Genomic DNA, 21,213 nt, shown 5'->3' on the forward strand with positions numbered 1-21,213 from the left:
GGAGATCATCAAATTGTATGGAGATGGTGTCATCTCAAAAATAAGAAAGCTCAGCTTCTAAATACCGACACCCCACTCTAATTAAAAATGACCGGTCCCTATCGAACAACCCATTTAGCATAGTATAGTGGGCAGCTAGCTGGCCAATCACAGACCACGTCACATGTCACATGCGAGGAGGGAGTCCTTCAACCTCGTTTTCGTAACTTGTGTAATGGCCGCCTCCTGTCTTCGTCTGCTTCAAGGTGTTCGTCAAAAAGAAGCTGTTCACAGGTAAATATGTTAGTCTATACTCTGTCAGTTGACACGAGTGTTTGTGCAGTTATGCATAATTTCAGCAACTGACATTAAGTCACTCGACATATTTGTGTGATTTAATTGTGTGGTGATCGTGTAAGATACCTGTGGTCGATTTATACGTACTACACACATGGTGAGACTGTGTTAGTGTTAGAACACCGACGTGACACACAGTCGTGACACAGGGACAGTGACCGACATTTAACGTTACAGTGCATTGCAGTACCTCTATCATAGAGGGACCTGTAGTACTAGTAGTAGCTAAGTTAGTGGCCATCGCGTATCTGTATCTGTTTGAATATCTGTATCTGTAACTTTGAAGTAAGATTTATACTTGACATGAATTGATTACAGCTAGGGTACACATGAATTGATTACAAGGTGCACATGCATTGATTACAGTGTACACATCAATTGATTGTTATTTACAAAATTATTGAATTGATCATGGAAATGTATATAATAATATATAACAATAATTGAATAATGTATATTAATTTGTTTTTCAGGTCCAGTCTGATAATAAGTCGATGTTGTCATCAAATCAAGCCACAGCCAAGTGAAATGAATGGTGGTAATGTTAATAATGTATTTCAGAAATTTGAATGGATGACACAGTTAGCACCAGTGTTTGCTGTCAGTGGAAGAAAGGTTACAATTATTAAAGAACCTTCAAAATTCTATGAAACTTTACGGGTAAGTTTGTTAGGAATATAGAACAGTACAAGTGTTAATGACAGAATGTAATCAAATTATTTTTTGTATGTAAATGAAATGTGGTTATTATTATGATAGTCTTGAAACTTGATAATGATGTTGTTTATCTTGAAAATATGATGATGATGATGATGATGACGACGATGATATTGTGATGGTGGTGGTGGTCGTGATGATGGTGGTCTCATGAGGGTGATGATGGTTATGAGGATGGTGGTGGTGGTGGTCATGAGGATGGTGGTCTCATGAGGGTGGTGGTGGTCATGAGGATGGTGGTGGTGATGATGCTGGTGATGATTACAACAATAACAATGATAATCATGATTGTTGTGATGATGAAGACGATAACAAAACATTGTCTAAGATGATAATCAAAAGAAAATATTGTTATATTTCTTTTCACACACAGACAAGAGCAAGAAATGCCAGTAAAAGAATTGTACTTGCATCATTATATCTTGGTACAGGTGACCATGAACAAGGTCTGGTAAGTCATCAAAACACTGTTAGCCAATATCATCTTAGATCATACCATTTCTCATACTCACTTTTCGTACCATTCATCTAAAGTGGCCACTGTAATACACTTTGAGCAGCCAATCTTTCATTCTAGATATAGAAAATGTCTGTTTAACATGTCTACTTTCATTTTTATTTAGTTTTTTGTTTGATTGTGCATAAAGAAAGATGCTGAATTAGATGAAATCCTAAATCACTCTAACAGTATATACAGATATTCTCATGGTTTTGTAGGGTGATAAAAAAGCTAGGGGTACCTTTCCCAAGAAGCTAGGGGTACCTTTCCACCAGCTTGAGCATACCCTTTAGGCTTGTAATAATAATGTTTATTCACCAATATAATAAAAGTAACCTTTAAGGCTTAAAATAGATACATATACAGAATACATGGCAAAAGGGATCAAGAAATAGAAAAAGCTTGTATCCCTTAGTCACCAAGTTAGTGATTAACACTTGTAATAATTTTTCTGTAGCTCATACAGAAAGATGTATGTATTATATATTCCAGGTTGACAGCATTCGTGAAGCAGCCCTGAAATCCAATCATCCACTTCAAGTCAAAATCCTCCTAGAATACACCAGAGGATCGAGAGGAAAGGAAAACTCACGCACAATGTTGGTACCACTACTAGAAGAATTTGGTTCTCAAGTTCAAGTGTCTTTGTATCACACACCTGATCTGAGAGGACTTCTCAAGTGTCTGGTTCCTGCCCGATTCAATGAAACCATCGGATTGCATCATATGAAGGTTTACTTGTTTGACGATTCATTTGTCATCAGTGGGTAAGATAAAATACTGACTTGCTTCTTGTGTTCTGCACTAATATATGTTGATCTTCACAAATCACTATTTTTTGTTGTTGCTAGATCCAGAGAGCTTCCATGTATATAATTTTGCCACCAACACATCTTTATCTCATTAAAAAGCATGTATATTTTGTTGTTATTATGTAACTCATGCCTCCTAAATTTGTCTTAATTTTCATGTATGTATAATGTCTGGTCCATGGAATAAATTTCAATTCAGTTCAAATTACTTATAGTAGTCTTACCTTAACTTGTCACATTGCATCACAACTCTGCAATGCACCTTATACCCTTTAGCTTTCAAAATGTTGACTCGGTGTTTGACATGTACAGGATTAGCAGTCCTCTACCGAAGCTAATATTAAAGTTTGTGTAGCAGGTTATTATCATTTTAGAGTGAAAGATTTAGCATGCCCTCTAACGCTCAATTGCTATGTGTATAACAAAAGAGAAAAATTTGCCCTCAACAAAGAATTTTTAAGATTCAGTTGATGAACCACACATGTGGCAAGCAAGTATGTCTTGGATAAAGTAAGCCATGGGTAACCATGGTGATTGCATGAGTGTATACAACAACAAAACTTTCAGTTAAACATGATTGTATAAACTATACATTGTAGTCTTCTTTCCCTCAATTTTGGTCAAGGTTTAGAACTGAATGGGGTTGGAGGCAGTGTGATGTGCCATTGACGCACATAATTTCTAGTGACTCACCAAAATTTGGTATTCCCCTATCTCTTACTATTTGGTGACTCACAAGAAATGCCAGTTTTGCTCATTTTGACTCTCATCAACAAAACTTGGCTATCATTAGAGGACACACTGGTTGGTTGGGGCTCAGATATTACCCTTGAATTGCTACTCAGCTGATACCCACAAAATAATAGTACAGTAAAACTCCAATTATCCGAACTCCGATTATCCGAATTGTTCGGTCATCCGAACCGCTGTCATGTCTCCCAAAATTTTCTATTGTTTCTTCGACCCATTGTTTTCATCACCACGCAAACACGGGTGATTCTGTGATCACTGTAACAACGCATTGCCTGCTGTCTTTTGTCTTTCGTCGGCTTATCTTCTGTGTTTCCTTTATACATGAGTTAACATACATACAATTGTTACAATTCAATTCCAGTGTCTAATTTACTTCAAAACAATACAGAGTGTGAAGTGACTAATGAATGGTCAGATCGACGTGTGGGCCGAAGTGTGAATTAAAGTGTGAATAACAACTTGATCTGAAAGATCTTTTTCATGTAAGTTAGAACAATTGATTGCAAGGAAAATGATAAAAATGAAACGTTCCGCAGAAAAGCAAAAAAAACCGGGAAGATCACACAAACCATATCTTTGTCAGAAAGCCGCTGATCGGCGGCAAAGTCATCACAACATAAAATGTAGGTGTCCTTTCATGTCGGAACGACAAATACTCTCTCGATGGCCACCAGTTACGAACCCAAGCTGTGAAATTTCTTTTCAACACACACTATAAATTCAGACGATTTTGCGAAAAATGCTCACTCGAAAACCAAACACTGATTGAACACAACTCTACGAAACTGCCCTTCTCATCGATTCTACAACACTATATCCCATAAGTCTACGTCTACGGGGAAATGGTGAGTGTACTGTAATCTGTGTGTGAACATTTCAACAAGTTAAATCGAACAGACTTTGTTTACATTTTGATACGCAGCTGACCTCATTGAACTCTGCTACGAACATTTGTGTGCTGTAACGACGATATGCGAACCCTTTATGTCACATTTCCAATATTTTTGCTTTATTTTCTTCGTCGATTTTGAAATACATGTACATGTACAGTAATAAACTTTATTTCATTTTAAAACTTTGTGGCTATTTCTAATTTTATTGATCGTGTGAGGTGTGTATGTTGTGTGCATGTGGGTTTTGGTGTAGACATGGATGTACATTGTATGGTTTCAAAACGTCACGCCCCATATCCGAATATCCGAACTGTCCGCATATCCGAACAAAATCGATGTCCCCCCTTGAGTTTGGATAATTGGAGTTTTACTGTAATGTAAATTGAATTCCTCGAATAGAGGCATGTAAAGAAAGTCTTGTGTTCATTGTGTCTGTCTACATGCATTGCCAGTATGCTGGACATTGAAGCATGAAGGAGTGTAAACACTGCCATCTCTTGACAGATCGTGAAACTATTTGATAATATTATAAGAGCATTTTCTAATGCAAATAATAATCATTAATATAAGATCATACTTTATCTGAAGTTTTAGATCGACTCACAAGTTACTTTTATTCCATTTTCACCCAGTGCTAATCTTAATGAAACCTACTTCACAAATCGACAAGATCGCTACATCTTACTTGAAGACTGCCCTCATTTGGCCAATTTCTTCACTGAACTGGTGTCAACTGTGAGTGGATTTTCATTTCAACTTCAAAAAGATGACACAGTGAGGATGGACAAGGACTTTGGTATTCACCCCTTTAAAGGTAATTCTGTTCGTGGTATCTTTTAAAAGGGCACACTAGTCAGGATATTGGTATACTTTCCTAACTTTAGAGTTGGAATACATTGTAACATAGGCAAATTAAGTTTGAAATTGTTATGTAGAGGGTAGATAAAATGAGGTTTATATGTAGAGGGATATATGAAATGAGATTGATGTGTAGAGGGTAGATGAAATGATAGAGGGGTAGATGAAATGAGAGATTGATGTGTAGAGGGGTAGATGAAATGAGAGATTGATGTGTAGAGGGGTAGTTGAAATGAGAGATTGATATGTAGAGGGGTAGTTGAAATGAGAGATTGATATGTAGAGGGGTAGTTGAAATGAGAAATTGATATGTAGAGGGGTAGATGCAATGAGAGATTGACATGTAGAGGGATAGATGAAATGAGAGATTGATGTGTAACGGGGTAGATGAAATGAGAGATTGATATGTAGAGGGGTAGATGAAATGAGAGATTGATGTGTAGAGGGATAGATGAAATGAGAGATTGATGTGTAGCGGGGTAGATGAAATGAGAGATTGATATGTAGAGGGGTAGATGAAATGAGAGATTGATATTTAGAGGAGTAGATGAAGTGAGAGATTGATGTGTAGAGGGGTAGATGAAATGAGAGATTGATATTTAGAGGGGTAGAGGGATAGATGAAATGAGAGATTGATATGTAGCGGGGTAGATGAAATGAGAGATTGATGTGTAGAGGGGTAGATGAAATGAGAGATTGATGTGTAGAGGGGTAGTTGAAATGAGAAATTGATATGGAGAGGGGTAGATGAAATGAGAGATTAATGTGTAGAGGGGTAGATGAAATGAGAGATTGATATGTAGAGGGATAGATGAAATGAGATTGATATGTAGAGGGGTAGATGCAATGAGAGATTGATGTGTAGAGGGATAGATGAAATGAGAGATTGATGTGTAGAGGGGTAGTTGAAATGAGAAATTGATATGGAGAGGGGTAGATGAAATGAGAGATTGATATGTAGAGGGGTAGATGAAATGAGAGATTGATATGGAGAGGGGTAGATGCAATGAGATATTGATATGGAGAGGGGTAGATGAAATGAGAGATTGATATGTAGAGGGGTAGATGAAATGAGAGATTGATATGGAGAGGGGTAGATGCAATGAGATATTGATATGGAGAGGGGTAGATGAAATGAGAGATTGATATGGAGAGGGGTAGATGAAATGAGAGATTGATATGTAGAGGGGTAGATGAAATGAGAGAGATTGATATTTACTTTTTAGAGAGAAGATAAAACAGCATCACTATATAGTTGGGAAAATTATGAAAAATAAAGGTATTTTATTGATTATATTTTCTTACAGGTGACATAAAAAAATTCAAAGAGGAAGCCGGTCGGAGAGTGCGGACATTCTTAGAGAACTACATAACACCAAGCAAAGATATGTCAAAATGTAGTACGACAGACCATTCATCGGTAGAGGAACACAATTTTGAGCAACTTTATAAGCATACTGGAGTACCCATAAATATGACACAAGTGTCTCCTAAAGACAATGAAAGGACTATGAAACAACACAGTGATAATTCGGATTTACAAAACATTGAAAAGGAAGACACTTTGATATTCCCATTAATTCAAATGGGACCCTTAGGTATTACAAATGATGCACAGGCAACAAGGACGTTATTAGAAAATGCAGAAAATGGCACTCACATACAGTTGACTTCAGGCTACTTTAATTTGACTGAGAGTTACTTAGATATTATTCTAAATCGATCCAAGGCCGAGTATAACATGTTGACTGCAGATCCCAAGGTAAGGAGACATCTATCTTACTAGAATACAATTCTGTATAGCAATGATTGTTATATTTGTAACTCTTACTTAGAAACATTTCTTTGTCTTAGCCTTTGTCCTTATATTTTCATACCAGCAAAACAACCCCTTATTTAAAACACACCAAATTAGCTCCAATGGCATTGTAGCACAACAGTACAATTTATTTGATAAACGTTTTTTGTAAAATGTTAAAATGTTTATCCACATACTGGTATCTCAGTTGCTGGATAACTATATGTCATTTTTTTTAATGTTTACCTACTTCCATAACTACGCCTATACATGATGGATATAGAGGTAAATAAAGAAATTTAGCTGCTTTCGCAACATTAGATTTTAATCAGATTGGGAGAAGCAGAGAAACAAAGAAGATGATTATTTTTTTTTTCCGACTGACCAACCCAAATTTATTATGAAAAAGTAATGAGAAACAAATAAAAAACTAGGGTCACCCTTATCTTGTCATGTGCGGATCCTTTCTTCCAGACGAATGGATTCTATGGAGCTAAAGGAGTAGCAGGAGGTATACCGGATGCATACACATACATTGCTAAACACTTTTATGCTAGACTATGTAAACATAACCAACTACACCGGATACGACTGTATGAGTATTATAGGGATAAATGGACTTTCCATGCTAAAGGTAAGAATATATAGCCAGTGTCTTGAAGTAAGATCTATGGCTTATAATAATAGAGTGATTCAAATAAATTACTGTTGAAAATTTTGAAGAACTTGATTTTGAAGTAGTAGATTCATTTTTGACTGTAAAATTGATGTTAATTTCTTGATGAATATATATCTCAAAATTCTGCTGTCACTGTGTATGTATGTGTGTCTGTACATGTATATATATATATATATAATATATGTATGTATGTGTTTGTGTGTGTGTGTGTGTGTATTATGTATGTACATTGTATGTATGTATGTATGTATGTATGTATGTATGTATGTATGTATGTATGTATGTACATCTAAATATATAATATATGTATGTATGTACGTACGTATGTACGTACGTACGTACGTACGTACGTACGTATGTACATATGTATGTATGTATGTATGTATGTGTATAATATAATGTATGTATGCATAAAAATATGTATGTATGTATGTATGTATGTATGTATGTATGTATGTATGTGTGTGTATGTATGTATGTGTGTATGTATATAATATAATGTATGTATGCATAAAAATGTGTGTATGTATGTGTGTGTGTGTATGTATATAATATGTATGTATGCATAAAAATGTATGTATGTATGTATGTGCGTATAATATAATGTATGTGTGTGTGTGTGTGTGTGTGTGTGTGTGTGTGTGTGTGTGTGTGTGTGTGTGTGTGTGTGTGTGTGTGTGTGAGAGCGCAGGATTTGATTTTGGCTGAACAAAATTTTAGATGACCTGTAAATAAATTATCCATGGCCCTCAGGTCTATGTTAAGGTAGTCTTGTTTCTCACAATATACTTTTAAAGAATAAATTGTTGTTCTTTGTCAAAGTTTTGTGTTGTCTGTCTTCTACCTATCAGTATACTACCAAATCTTATCCAGTGCCATATCTTAAAAGTTTGTCAAACATTGCCTTATTTTGAAACAAATAATCCTATGGTTCTGAACGTTTTTGAACCATAAAACATTTGAAAATGAATGCTTCTAATTATGTCACCCATACAGGTCTTTGGTACTACTTTCCACACCAAGTATTGCCATCTCTTTCTCTCCTTGGTTCAACTAATTTTGGTGAGTATACTTCAAAAATTGTAAATATATGATCAATAATCAGAGGTCAGGGCCAGTAGTTGATGCCTATGAACAACTTACATACAGGTTATCTGATCAGAAAGTAAACCCTGGTAGACTGCTAACACATTCGTTAGACACTCATCATGTCATTTCTGGTATATTTGCAAAAGTGCGAATTGGCAAAGTTAGTGGTTTGGAGTTTGGAGATAGGTTGAGGGCAGTGTTTGAATATTGATTGTCAACAGTTAAAGTTTGTGGTTTGGGGATGGGTTGAAGGCAGTGTTTGAATATTGATTGTCAACATTTAAAGTTTGGAGTTTGGAGATGGGTTGAAGGCAGTGTTTGAATATTGGTTGTCAACAGTTAAAGTTTGGAGTTTGGAGATGGGTTGAAGGCAGTGTTTGAATATTGGTTGTCAACAGTTAAAGTTTGGAGTTTGGAGATGGGTTGAAGGCAGTGTTTGAATATTGGTTGTCAATAATTAAAGTATTTCACTGATTCTTTTGGACTAGAGGCAAAACCACAAAATCTTACTTGATTATGATGCACAGTTTTTGCTGAAAAACTCTGGACCAGCACCTAATTTTAATATTGTTTATTTACACATTATTCCCCAGTATTTTTTCCTTCATTCAGCCAAGAGAAATGCAAGTGACCTAAGGGTTGTCACTATGGGTCGATAGACAAGTAGTGACAACCCTTAGGTCATGAGTATTTTCCCTGGTTGAATGAAGAAAAATATTGGAGAGTAACATAATTATACCGATGCCAGTAGTATCAAAGAAAAAATTGGGGAAAGTAAGGCCAATTTTGAACATTTTGACTGACTCATATTTTGAACACAGCAGAACCAGTTACGTAGACACGCGTTGTCATGACATAGACATGCGTTGTTGTGACGTACAACGACCAGAATATATATTCCATATTTTTTGTTCAACTTGGCTTGTGCATGATATAATATATCTAATCCATTGATAAGATACTAGTAGTAGGAGTAGTCATTTTTGAGAGTGGGGGATTTAAATATTAGATTTTGGTTTCCTTTCTCAATTCCAGGGTATCGTTCAGTCAAACGTGATTTGGAGGTCCAACTTGCAATTGTCACAGTAAATGAAGAACTAAGGAAACAACTGCACGAGGTGAGTCTAGTTCTCTCTCCATTCATTGGTTCACATCACATATCATGCCTTCTGAGTCATGCAAATATTTACAGTGCTAATTCATTGCCTTTCTCTATTTCTTCAGGAGCAAAAAAGTTTGTATGAAAGAAGTACACAAGTTTCTGAGGCAACATTTGAACAAGCTGAAAGATTTGTGCCATATTGGGTGAGAATTGTCACCAGGTTTATATGGAAACATCTTTAATAAAACCGATACAACAAAAAGTTGCAACACGTGTGAAATGTTGAAACGCCATTCCTGTGTCTGTGTTTGTATTAGAACAGTAAAACTGCACACTGGAATGGACTTCATCTACCACCGTTCTTTCCCAACTTCACACCTCGGTGGACTTCATCCAGGACCACAATATCCAACTGGACAAACATTTGAATTCTAGCCAAAGAACTAAGTCCAACTGTATTGCAAACCTTAGCCCAGTATTCATGCTGTGTTTTGGTGCCAAGATTATTACATCATTGAAGGAGACACCATGCACCATACAGTGTGCTAGGCTAGTGACACTGATGGTATACCATCTCAAATCACCATTACTGGCATTTGACAGTGGACTGTAAAAGTGGACTGTAGGTCTAACCACAGACAAGTTCTTACTTGTCTGTGGTCTAACAAAATAGACTATTTGTATCTTTGATACTGATGTTTAGTACAAGTTTGAAGTTGTAACCCTCTGGTAATTTAATATTTATTGTTAATCTAACGTCACCATGTACTGAGTTTACAACTCACCTAACTAAACTAAATGGTGGAAAGAGTAAGTAGTGGAGTGGACTGAAGTAGATCTGTAGTTACCACACGTAGACACAATGGCAGCTGTTCATGTTTTTTTTTTCAGAGCCTATGCAAGGAAGGACTATTAATAGAAAGGTCAAGGGTCAAAGCACTTGGAATGGTATAACCCCTTACCATGAGGACATTTACATAGGGATATTTTTGATACAGAAAGATTTTTTTTTTAAATTTGTGCAGTACACTACAATGTAGATGGAATTTGGTGTGTAATTTGTAAATTTGAGTGATTTTATGAACAATTTGCCTGAAAGATCAAGGTGTTCCTTCCTCTTATAGAATGTGCTCTCTCTAATGTGGGGTAGTGAGTGGTTTCAATGGCTGGACCTATCAGACTAATGCACAATGAATGTAAATAAATAAAATTGCAAAACCATAATAAATGTGTAAAATGTTTGTTATTACCGGGGGTATATGTAAAATAACAAACTTTTTACAGATATTTTAGCATTTTGCAGTGTATTGAGTTACAAAGAAGGACTTGTCATATGTTGTTTCACATTGATTTTTCAAGTAGGAAGCCACGATAAAATTGTTTTATGAATTAAAAATCCAAAATAGATACACAATCCTCATCCATATGGCCACTTTAGCTTACTCAGTATTTTAATTTATGTCAGTCAGTTTTTAATTTTTAAATAAAAAAAAATAGGCAGATATCACAACTTCCCATAGTAATGTCTTTATTTCATAACACCACAGGGTAACAACTTACTTTGAAACCAAAACACAGTTATTACGTTCAAATGTTGTCAAATACAAAATATTCACGAAAGACCCTCAAAGTTGATCTAATAAGTCTATCATTTGGGGATTCATTTGGTAAAAGTGCCAGTAATACTATTCACACCTGCACAAACTAGTATTTAGATGGGTTAATTTGTTGGTCTGGTATTTTTACGTAGTAGTGCTTCTTACTTCATCTTATCCAGAGTCTCTGTCATCTCTGGTACGGCCTGAAATGTGACAATTGAAATAACGGTTATCAAACTGGATTTCATCTCTCAAACCTGAGTCTGTTACGCAAATACAACCGTTATGGAAGATATTTTGAAATTGAGAGACAAGGGAAAAACATAAATTAAAGTTCAACATAGCATAGTTATAAAATTATTTGGTTGGAGTAGGGGGGAGTGTGGTTACTTGTGGATTACATTGTATTTCTCCAATACCCCATGAAAATGTTCAAAACTTATAAAATACATGTGATATTTTTGGTTGTTTTTTCTGCAAATGTGCTATGATTAGAATTGGCCAAAAGGATAAATATATGTATGTGAAAATCAAATTATTCCCCAGACTCGCACACAGTACGAGATAGGGGAACATCAAAATTTGGTGTATCACTAGAAATTGTGTGCATCAGTGGTGCGTCAAATTGGCTTAGAGGGCACACTGGTCACCACACAGTAAGAGAGGCAACACCAAATTTTGATGCATCAATAAAAATTGTGTATGTCAGTGGTGTGTCAAATTGGCTTAGCGGACACACTGTTTTGCTGTATACTTTTTTCTGGCAATACAATGATATATTTCCATGTTGAACATTTCACACAAAGACACTGAATACCTGCAATCACAGTGCTACAATTTATGCATACTTTGTACAGCTTAACAGCATTACATAGTTCAATGAGATTTGACCCATTTCTTTAAATCCATATTTTCCTACCTTGAAAAGATCAGCCACAAGACCAAAGTCAGCTACTTGAAATATAGGTGCTTCAGGATCTTTGTTGATAGCAACTATTGTCTTGCTGTCTTTCATACCAGCCAAATGTTGGATAGCTCCTGATATACCAACAGCTATGTACAATTCCTGTTGAACAACATGAATAATACTTACTTTTCTTACATCTCATAAACTGACGTTAAAGAAAAAGGGGGAATTTGTGGAACGAATGCACAAGAGGTCAGCAAACAATCATGTGGAATATGTTCTACATAAATGACTAGCAATTAAAATAGTGAACCTTCAGTATTCTAAGATAGACACAAACTAAAACTATTGTCGCAACATGATACAACACTGATAAGCTATTGAATGGACGTTAATTCAATTATAGTCTCAGTCGGGAGGTGTAGCAGAGTGTTATTGACAGTTCATGAACTTACAGTGTACCATTTTGGGGCTTCCAATGTTTACACTATGTTGATCATAGGGTGATTAGAATTGTACAACAGAGGAACCGTTATCAACCACTTGTGTCATCAAGCATATTGAAGAACAATAGATTTAGTCTGTGTCTATCTTAGTAAACTGAAGACGTGCTTCTAAAATCCCTACCACTGAACCACATTAAATTGGTATGTTAATAAACAGTGGACATAGTAACTTACTGGTGCAACAATCTTGCCTGTCTGTCCAACCTGCATGTCATTAGGTACATAGCCAGCATCTACAGCTGCACGTGATGCACCAACAGCAGCATTCAATCTATCAGCAAGATCATACAACAAACTGAAGTTTTCTCCGTTCTTCATTCCACGACCTGTACAAAACAGTCAAGTCAATCATGTCACATAAAGTAATCAAGATGTCTGAAAACAAGGAGGTCATCTTTTGTGGATAAAATATTTGAAATGACAATATGCTCACAATAACCTGTGCTTAGTTCTTATTGCTTTTAACTGTATTATAACCAGACTACACACAATGTAAGCATTGCACAATGTACTTGAACACTAAGTTACATACACCTGCTAATCCTGTACAGTTCTGTACCATATTGAAACTTGGCATACTGTTATGTAGTCTAGCTGCTAGACCTCAGACTTTCTGCCGAAAGGTGCAATCGAGATTGCAGGCTATCGCCCTCACTAGCAACCTTCGGTCGTCTTTACAGTGAGCAGAATAGTCTGTGGGGGTCTAGCAGCAAGACTAACTCTTATGCTGTCAAACATGTATCAACTAAGAGTTCAATTTACCTCCAGAAACAACACTCTTGGCACTGGTCAGCTCTGGACGGTCACTTTTACTCAAAGCCTGGCCCAGCCATTCAGACATGTCTGTTGGTATGTCTACAGCTGGAGCTATAATGCAATAGACAACACTGTCAGTGTTAATTTCATGGGAATGAAAATCCAGCAATCAATTCTCAGTACCTGCAATAGAATTCTACCACCTACAGTCATCATAAAATAATGACTATTTGATTTCTTGGTCGACGCGATAACTTCCACTCCACTTGCTACACGTGCATTACTATAGGTGCGTGTGAGAATAAGTTGACCGTCTTGTTCTATTTTGACCCTCTAGGCTCTAGCATGGAGTAAAATGCTATTGCAGGTACTGAGAATTGATCCAATAGAGTGCAATCTTACAAAGACACAGTCTACTTCTGGGACACATAGAATGCTACAATAGTACATACTTACTTCCATGTTGCTAGTAGCAGTACAGAATGACGATGTGCCTTATCAGTATTTTCAACAAGAATTCTCACATGGAAACAGAAAGCATTATAAAATAACTTATTTTATCTTTAACATTGACAACACTATAAACTAGGTAATACTTACCAGCTTCTTGCCCTGCAGAACCTCCACTGGCTTCACATGCTTCAAAGGCAGTACCACGGACACTAAAGATTTTGATTGGATCTTTAGATCTAATTGTTGAGATTGCATTGCCAGCATATATGGTCCTCACAAAGGTATCTTCTGACTCTATTCCAATGATATCAGAGATTGGAGCAACATCAAGTTTAGCAGCAACCCTAGGAAGGAGGCTCTGAAAATAAAATAAGTCATAGTATTATTAATTTAGTTTTTCACAGGTACTTGCACTAGTCTACATATAGTGATCTCCATGAACAAGGTAATGGGCACCAAATGCTCATTAATTGAAAATCAGACTCTGAACACAACAATTTAAATTTTAATGCAAAATAGTATTATGCCTTCCACAGAGACCATTAAGTTTTTTTCAACAAGAGAAAGTCTTACTGGTCTCTGAGCCAACTTGTAAACATAGTCTAGGAAGAACATTCTCAGCTAGATTCAGAAAGTGGTGTTTTTCATACTTTCATCCCACCAAGGAGATATACATATATACATTATCAATTCAAATATACGAATTTCACCAAATTCATTTCTCTTTATTTACCTTGTCAATACTATTGAATCAGTTATAATATGTGTAAAATGAACTGACTTCCTTGTGTTTTTCTCTTACCTTGCCGAATGCTGTGGCACCTGCTGTAATATGTGTAAAATTGAACTGATTTTGTGTACCAACAACTAATGGTGTAATAGCTTCTGGAAGGAAACCTTTAAATGATTCGTTGTCAGCGACAAGGATTTTACTGACACCCTGGACCTGTGTTAACTGCTCAACTACCTGTAAAAAATAAACAAGTAAACGTAAGGCCTTTCAACATGACAAAGTTTTTCAAACAGTGACAATGTTCCACTGAACTGAAAACAATGGCTTAACTCATTACTGCACATTGTTATAAATTCCTGTTAAAGTTATTTATTTTGGCAAATTTTTCTTTGTGGAAAATTGTTCTTTCAAAATCTATACAATCATGAAAAAATTCCAAAATCTGAGTTCTACGAGGCAAAGTGAATTTTTTTAACTGATTGTCATCAAAATAATGACAGCTAGTGCCACTGGCATAAATGTTATTGTCCACAGATTTGGCAGCTTTTTGTCATAAATCAATCAATCAAATTTCTACAGCGTGTCACTGAATATATCATCTCCAAGCCTACCAATCAATCAATCAATCAATCAAAATTTCTATAGAGCTTATTTCCAGAGCAATGTTCTGTTCAGTAGCGCTGAATAGCTAAAGCACAGCATAGGCTTTGGTGAACAAATAAGTCTTCAGTTTTGTTTTGAAACAATCCAGGCTGGAGGCTAGGCGAATGTCAAGTGAAGAGGCAAAAAGTTCCAAAGTCTGGGGGCGACAGATGAGAATGAGTGACCTCAGCTCCATGGGTGATAGGTCATGAAATAAGCACAACAGTACAACTTTACAGACACCTGTCATTTGCATTGCAATTCTAATATCACCCTGGCACCTTCTAATCTCCTACAGTGACAGTCACACAGTTTCAAAATGTTCATAACCAGTTAGTATTTGCAATGTTCAACGTTTGATTGGTGACACAGTTTTGAAGTATTAAAGTCCAATTCAGTAGTTGTTACATCAATCATTATGATACTAGTGAGTTAAACAATAGTGTCCTTGACTAGTGATTCAAAATATGATTGACACTTTGACTTAACTAAAGCATGCCCTCTACAGTCAGTTAGTGGATTTGACATAGTAAGACTGTTGACTTTCAATTTCATTTCATCGATGGCTCACTACTTTACTATCCTTTTGGTAGTAGATTTTCTTTGGTTTAAAAATCTTCTTCTGAGTGGAAGATGACATTATATTTTCATAATTTCATTCATCTCAACCTTACCTTGCTGCAGTTGGTACCAGCTACGAGGCAGGCAATATCACCACCTATTCTCTTAGCTGCAGAAATTGCATTGAGTGTTATCGGTGTTAAGGCTTCATTTGTGTGTTCTGCTATCACCAGTGTACTTCCATTTCTGTAAATTGAGGCAGTCTGAAAATAAAGGATAAAATAAAATGATTATTTTTGGATGACATCTTTTCAATTCTGATGAAATATTTTATCACTGGTCTTAAATTGTTTATCACCAACCAACCGAATAAAACAAATTCAATTGCCAACAGAGCAGAAAAAAAAGTGACTTACAAAAATGATGATACTTACATAGTTCATTTGCATAGGCTATTGTGTCTGTCTTTCAAAAATTATGTGACATACGTATCGCTTACAAAACACAGATCAATATGCAAATATTTTGGCTTACAATTTACATAGATACGTAACCTTTTATTTTTTATAAAGTAAGTAACTCGCTACTCCATTAAATTTTTGTGAATGCAAATGAAGCAAATTAAGTCGGCAGTATTTTTTGTCAATATCTTTATATTTGAATGATTTTGGCGAAAACTGATAAATATTCTTTCGTATCAGTAAGATGTTACGTCAGACACACTAATTTGACTAAATGGTAAGGTACACAGTCACACGTTTATGTATGAGGGACAGCAATGCATGACACAGTGGGTCAAACCACAGGTACTCGAATCAATGTGTATGATTTAAAAAAAAAAATATGTATGTAAATAAGACTTATTTATATACAATACATTTTTTTCTACACATTGATTCGAGTACCTGTGGGTCAAACATTTCATCAAATATTACAGTTACTGATTAAATTCCGATATAATGAAACCCTGTTACAAATATGATACTTGAGAAACTATGGAAATTAACACATTGTGTGGGATTTCAAATATCCTCTGGACAAGAGCATTTGGACAGTCTCAACAGAGAAAAGGATGCACTCTCAGACCAGACTAAACTTTTATTAACCGGTGCGGTGGACGTGGAGTACATGTAATCGTCAACGTCGCATCGTCCATTACGTTCTGAACTCGCTCAACTTCACCTGATTTATTCCACATTGCAGTCACTCTGGGATGTCGTTACAGTGATTAAATTGAATATTATACTCACAGCTTGAGCTATCCTTCTTGTCGGGCGTGCTACGATTCCAAACATCTTCACTATTAAATGTTACTTCACGCCGAAATCATACTACGACCGTCGTGAGATGAGATATCGTTTGGTCGAGGTCACGGGTACGGGTTACACAATGCACGCGTACTGAATGTTGAGGGCGCTACACATACGTTTGCCAATATGGTAGGAAGGGAGCATTCAATATTTACATGGGGGGGGGGGGTTTCAAGCCTGGGCTATTCATTGTATTGCGTCAAAAGTGACCCTCCTCCGTTTCCGTTTACTAATATGACTCACCCAAATATTTCCTTTCTCTAAAACCACAGGGAGACCATGAACGGTGTTACAAACATACACACAGATATAAAATAAACATACACAAACAATGGTAAACAAAATGTGGTTTTTGTATGAACGAGTGTATATAGAAAAGTAACACATTATTTTAATAGTATATAGGCCTATATGTATTGAGATTAGTTATTCATGTTTTGAAAATGTTTTATTTACTAATGCATATTTTATTTGTGTATGTTAAAACAAATGGCCTCGCAATGAATTAATCATATAGTTGGATTATCACCATACTGCATCATGGGAGTAGCTGAAAAAATTGTTGTGTGATGTGTTTTCTATTTACACACACTCTGATTCCAATGTAATGACTATTTTTCACTTGTACGTCATTTCTTGATACCTTGGTTCATTGGTGTATATAGTACATGTCATACAAGATGACCTTTGCAAAAACATTTCTAATGCAGCTTGTCTGTCAATAACAGTGTGATTGTCTATATTTTTTAATATTTTTCTTTAAATGTGTTAAAAATTATGAATACATTTCATACAGTCATGTATATAGGAGACAGAAATATTTACATCACTCATTTTCTCCTTGCCCACGCACACATATAATAATCATAAGTACGAAATATGAATGCAAAATCTGCCATTCTGAAAATGGTTAATTTATTCAGATTGATAACTGCATAAATTTAGTAGATTTGAAATTGTACACCCAATGTTATGTTATGTATAATGATATGTATGAGAAGATAGATTATATGGCTTAATTAAGAATGGAGCTCAATTTGTCTTTCTGTAACTGGTCGGTGATGACCATGCAGAAGTTAGACTATCATAAAAAATATCTTTTTAATAGTACTTTACAGATTATCAAAATGCACATATAGAAACAAATCGGTACTCACAGACATGCACATGTACATACAGCACTAAATATGCAATGCACATAACATTATCATACAGTACTATATTCAAAATACACATACACAGCACTATAAATATACAATGCAAGCACACACAGCACACAATTGCATGTTACACACAGTATTATAAATACAACATGCACAGACATGTACACACAGCACTACATGCACATGGAGCACTATAATGCACAATCATAACAAGGCGGTTAGTGTTAACTATAGCCACCCTGGATTTAATACAACAGTACTAGTAGTCACGATCAGTTAATTAAGCTAGATGACTTCCCAAATTGTGACTCTAAATACTGACAGCTGCATTTAATTGCGCCAGACTATTAAAAAAAAAGTTTTTCCATCATTCATGTACAAAACATTAGTATTGGTAAATCTCTACCAGACAATTGGAATACAGGCCAAATGATAGTACGAATACTGTGTGTAAAATAACATTTAATTTTCAGGTTGCACTTGTCAAATAACCATTGACTTTAGTGTCATCAAAGACTGTGTCTAACCGTCTATGTTAAAACACAGTTGTACACAAGTGGAGAGCTAAATATACAAATACCTAATTTATTACATCAAACAAACAGATCTGGACGTGTGTCATATGTACATGTGTTTGTTTTCTGTGTGTGTAACATGCTTTTTCTGTTCTGTGTGTCATGTACGTGTGTTTGAGTTCTGTCATGTGTATGTCATGTGTGTCAACTGTATGTGTTTCAGTTCTGTGTGTGTCACGTACATGTAGCTGTCTGAGTATGTGTCACATATATGTATGTACATGAGTCTATGTAAGTGCTCTGACTGGATTCAAAACATGACTTTCTGAGACTAAAGCTTCAACATATGTGAAGAGTATTGCTCCAACACTAAACATGGCTAACAAACCAAGCAAAACAGTGAAAGAAACAAAGTGTTCTATTTACAGGCTTACCCCACTTTTGAATGACCTTTGTTCCTGAGAACATTTCAAATGCTCTCTGAAATCAAATGAATAATAAACTCAAATGAACATTTGCATTGTTTGTAATAATCAACCATTCACCCTCTATTGTCAATTTCATGACAATTGTAAATAGCATCAAGTAATGATAATATGAACTCGGCATTTACAATAAATGCGACTAATTTTCTGAGTATATAGGGACGTTTCAAACAAGTACAAACCTGTATATGTATTACTACAATGATACATCTATAGATACTACTACGACAAAATGTTGTACGTTTCCTGTTACTATAAAAATACAAACATTATTGTGCTGCAAATATCAAATATTAGCATTTTTCTAAAAAATGAAAACTTCCATTTCTCAGCAATAGTTTGGATGCATGATACATCAGTAATACATTCCGTATCACAGAAACAATGCTTTTTGATAATTCTTTTTCATAAATTTGCTTGAAATTACCATACTCTTCAATTCATACAATTCAAAGTGATAAAAAATAACACACAAATCAATCAAACACACTTTAAGTAAATTTTCCATTTTAATATTTGCAGTACTCTTTGATATAAAAAGCTTTAAAAAAAACATCATATTTCAGTATTATCATTTCATTGCACTCTTTCCCTACATAGTCCACATTTGTAAAAAAAATAAAATGGATAACTATCGTAGAGACAACTTGAATCTTTACTGTGATATAATATGTTATGCAAAAAGTCAAACAAATTGTTATCAAGGGAATCAAAGCCTCTGGTAAAAGTCTTGGCATACAGATTGTCGGATAAACATTTAAAAAAAAAAATACAGTGCAGGATATTTTATTTTTCAAATGTTTGATTTTCTCAAAATACCACTGAAAAATTGAAGAACTGACAAACGAAACCTGTTACAAACATGGAAATTAAACAACTGAATTGGATTAATAACACTTGGCACAGCATGTTGGGACATGCTGTGCCAAGTGTTATTAATCCAATTCAGTTGTTTTAACTTTCCCTGTTTGTAACAGGTTCCGTTTGTCAAAAGCTTCAATGTTGGCAGTTGTAAAAACATTACAAAAATTTTCAATCATTTTACATAGATCTTGTTTGGAGTTGTCTTCACCAATTTGGGATACGATAATGACTTTTTTAGAAAAATTTGTTACAATCTGTTCGAATAAGAGAAAGGGAAAACCATTGGGAATGGCAACAAAACAAATTCCAATTGAAAACACAGTACTGTATGACACATTTTACAATGATAACATTTCTGAATAATTTTGGTAAAAATTGCCATCATAAAAAGAGTTTTAGCCCTATGCAACTATCCAAGCAATAACAAAAACAACTAATACAAAATATTCTATATTTTCTCTCTTAAAATTGTTACCATGTCATGTAAAAAAATTCATACTATTTGCCCAAAGCAGACTGAAATCTTCCTAGCTGTACTAGAAACATCAAGCAACATTTTCCGAAGAGTCGTAAATCTCAAATATTGACTACAAAATCATACACTGCAAAAGTCCTAAAATCCTTGCCTATAAAAATTTGACAGTACTGTTGTCTACAAAAATATCAGTTGCATTGTTTGTGCTGTAAATTATTCCCCTGTGTCCCGTTGAGCTCTTGCAAAATTTATAAAGACCTGTTCTAGCGTGGTTTGACTGACGGAGTAGTCTTCGATGTGGAATTGGTTTTTGGCTTGCTCCATGGTTCCAAATATACGTGCCCAAGTAAGTGATGTATCTGTGATGTGGTAATGTACCATTCCTTGGTGTTCATCTTTTAACTTACTCCCTGATGGTGGAAAGAAACAGAGGGGATGATTTCGGAGCACGATTTATAAATCTTTCAAAAAGTTGAAAGTTGTGTGTCAAAAATAATTCTTAGCAATAAGGTTTAATGGTCTATCTCGACTTCTGATTTGGAATGAAAGACATCAGACAAGAGAGAGTCGGTAGTTTTGTTTGACAATATACCTCAGGTATTCCTTTAATTCTCTTGATGTATACGCAGTCATCTTTAATACAATGTCGTGTATTTTGACCCAATAACTTGGAACATCAGTAATATGACTATACTCTTTACAGCCTGTT

The 21,213-nt window shown here is 35.3% G+C and overlaps 3 protein-coding genes across 4 annotated transcripts in view; 1 reads left to right on the top strand and 2 right to left on the bottom strand.

Moving 5' to 3' along the window:
- Positions 1-214: 214 nt before the first annotated feature.
- Positions 215-10,113, top strand: LOC144435785 (CDP-diacylglycerol--glycerol-3-phosphate 3-phosphatidyltransferase, mitochondrial-like). The gene is made up of 10 exons (XM_078124405.1): positions 215-273; positions 810-996; positions 1,427-1,504; positions 2,045-2,319; positions 4,643-4,824; positions 6,176-6,630; positions 7,141-7,300; positions 8,342-8,407; positions 9,470-9,552; positions 9,659-10,113. The coding sequence occupies exons 1-10, from the start codon at positions 215-217 to the stop codon at positions 9,776-9,778; spliced, it is 1,665 nt and encodes a 554-aa protein (XP_077980531.1). The 3' UTR covers positions 9,779-10,113.
- A 970-nt stretch (positions 10,114-11,083) lies between these two features.
- LOC144435273 (electron transfer flavoprotein subunit alpha, mitochondrial-like) lies at positions 11,084-17,059 on the bottom strand. Its single transcript, XM_078123862.1, has 8 exons — positions 16,943-17,059; positions 15,806-15,955; positions 14,559-14,723; positions 13,904-14,114; positions 13,310-13,414; positions 12,722-12,873; positions 12,054-12,200; positions 11,084-11,337 (listed from the first exon to the last, which is right to left on the bottom strand). Exons 1-8 carry the CDS (start codon positions 16,985-16,987, stop codon positions 11,296-11,298), a joined length of 1,017 nt encoding a protein of 338 aa, XP_077979988.1. The 5' UTR covers positions 16,988-17,059; the 3' UTR covers positions 11,084-11,295.
- Positions 17,060-17,917: 858 nt separating this feature from the next.
- LOC144435267 (phospholipid-transporting ATPase ABCA3-like) overlaps positions 17,918-21,213 on the bottom strand; it is a 29,366-nt gene continuing 26,070 nt past the window's right edge. For both annotated transcript variants that reach the window (XM_078123856.1, XM_078123854.1), the window contains exon 20: positions 17,918-20,914. In XM_078123856.1, the coding sequence (XP_077979982.1) occupies positions 20,718-20,914 (197 nt within the window). In that variant the 3' untranslated portion in view covers positions 17,918-20,717. The remainder of the gene's footprint in view (positions 20,915-21,213) is intronic.

The sequence above is a fragment of the Glandiceps talaboti genome, chromosome 5, assembly GCF_964340395.1.
Source record: "Glandiceps talaboti chromosome 5, keGlaTala1.1, whole genome shotgun sequence".
In the NCBI taxonomy this organism is placed as follows: Eukaryota; Metazoa; Hemichordata; class Enteropneusta; family Spengelidae; genus Glandiceps; species Glandiceps talaboti.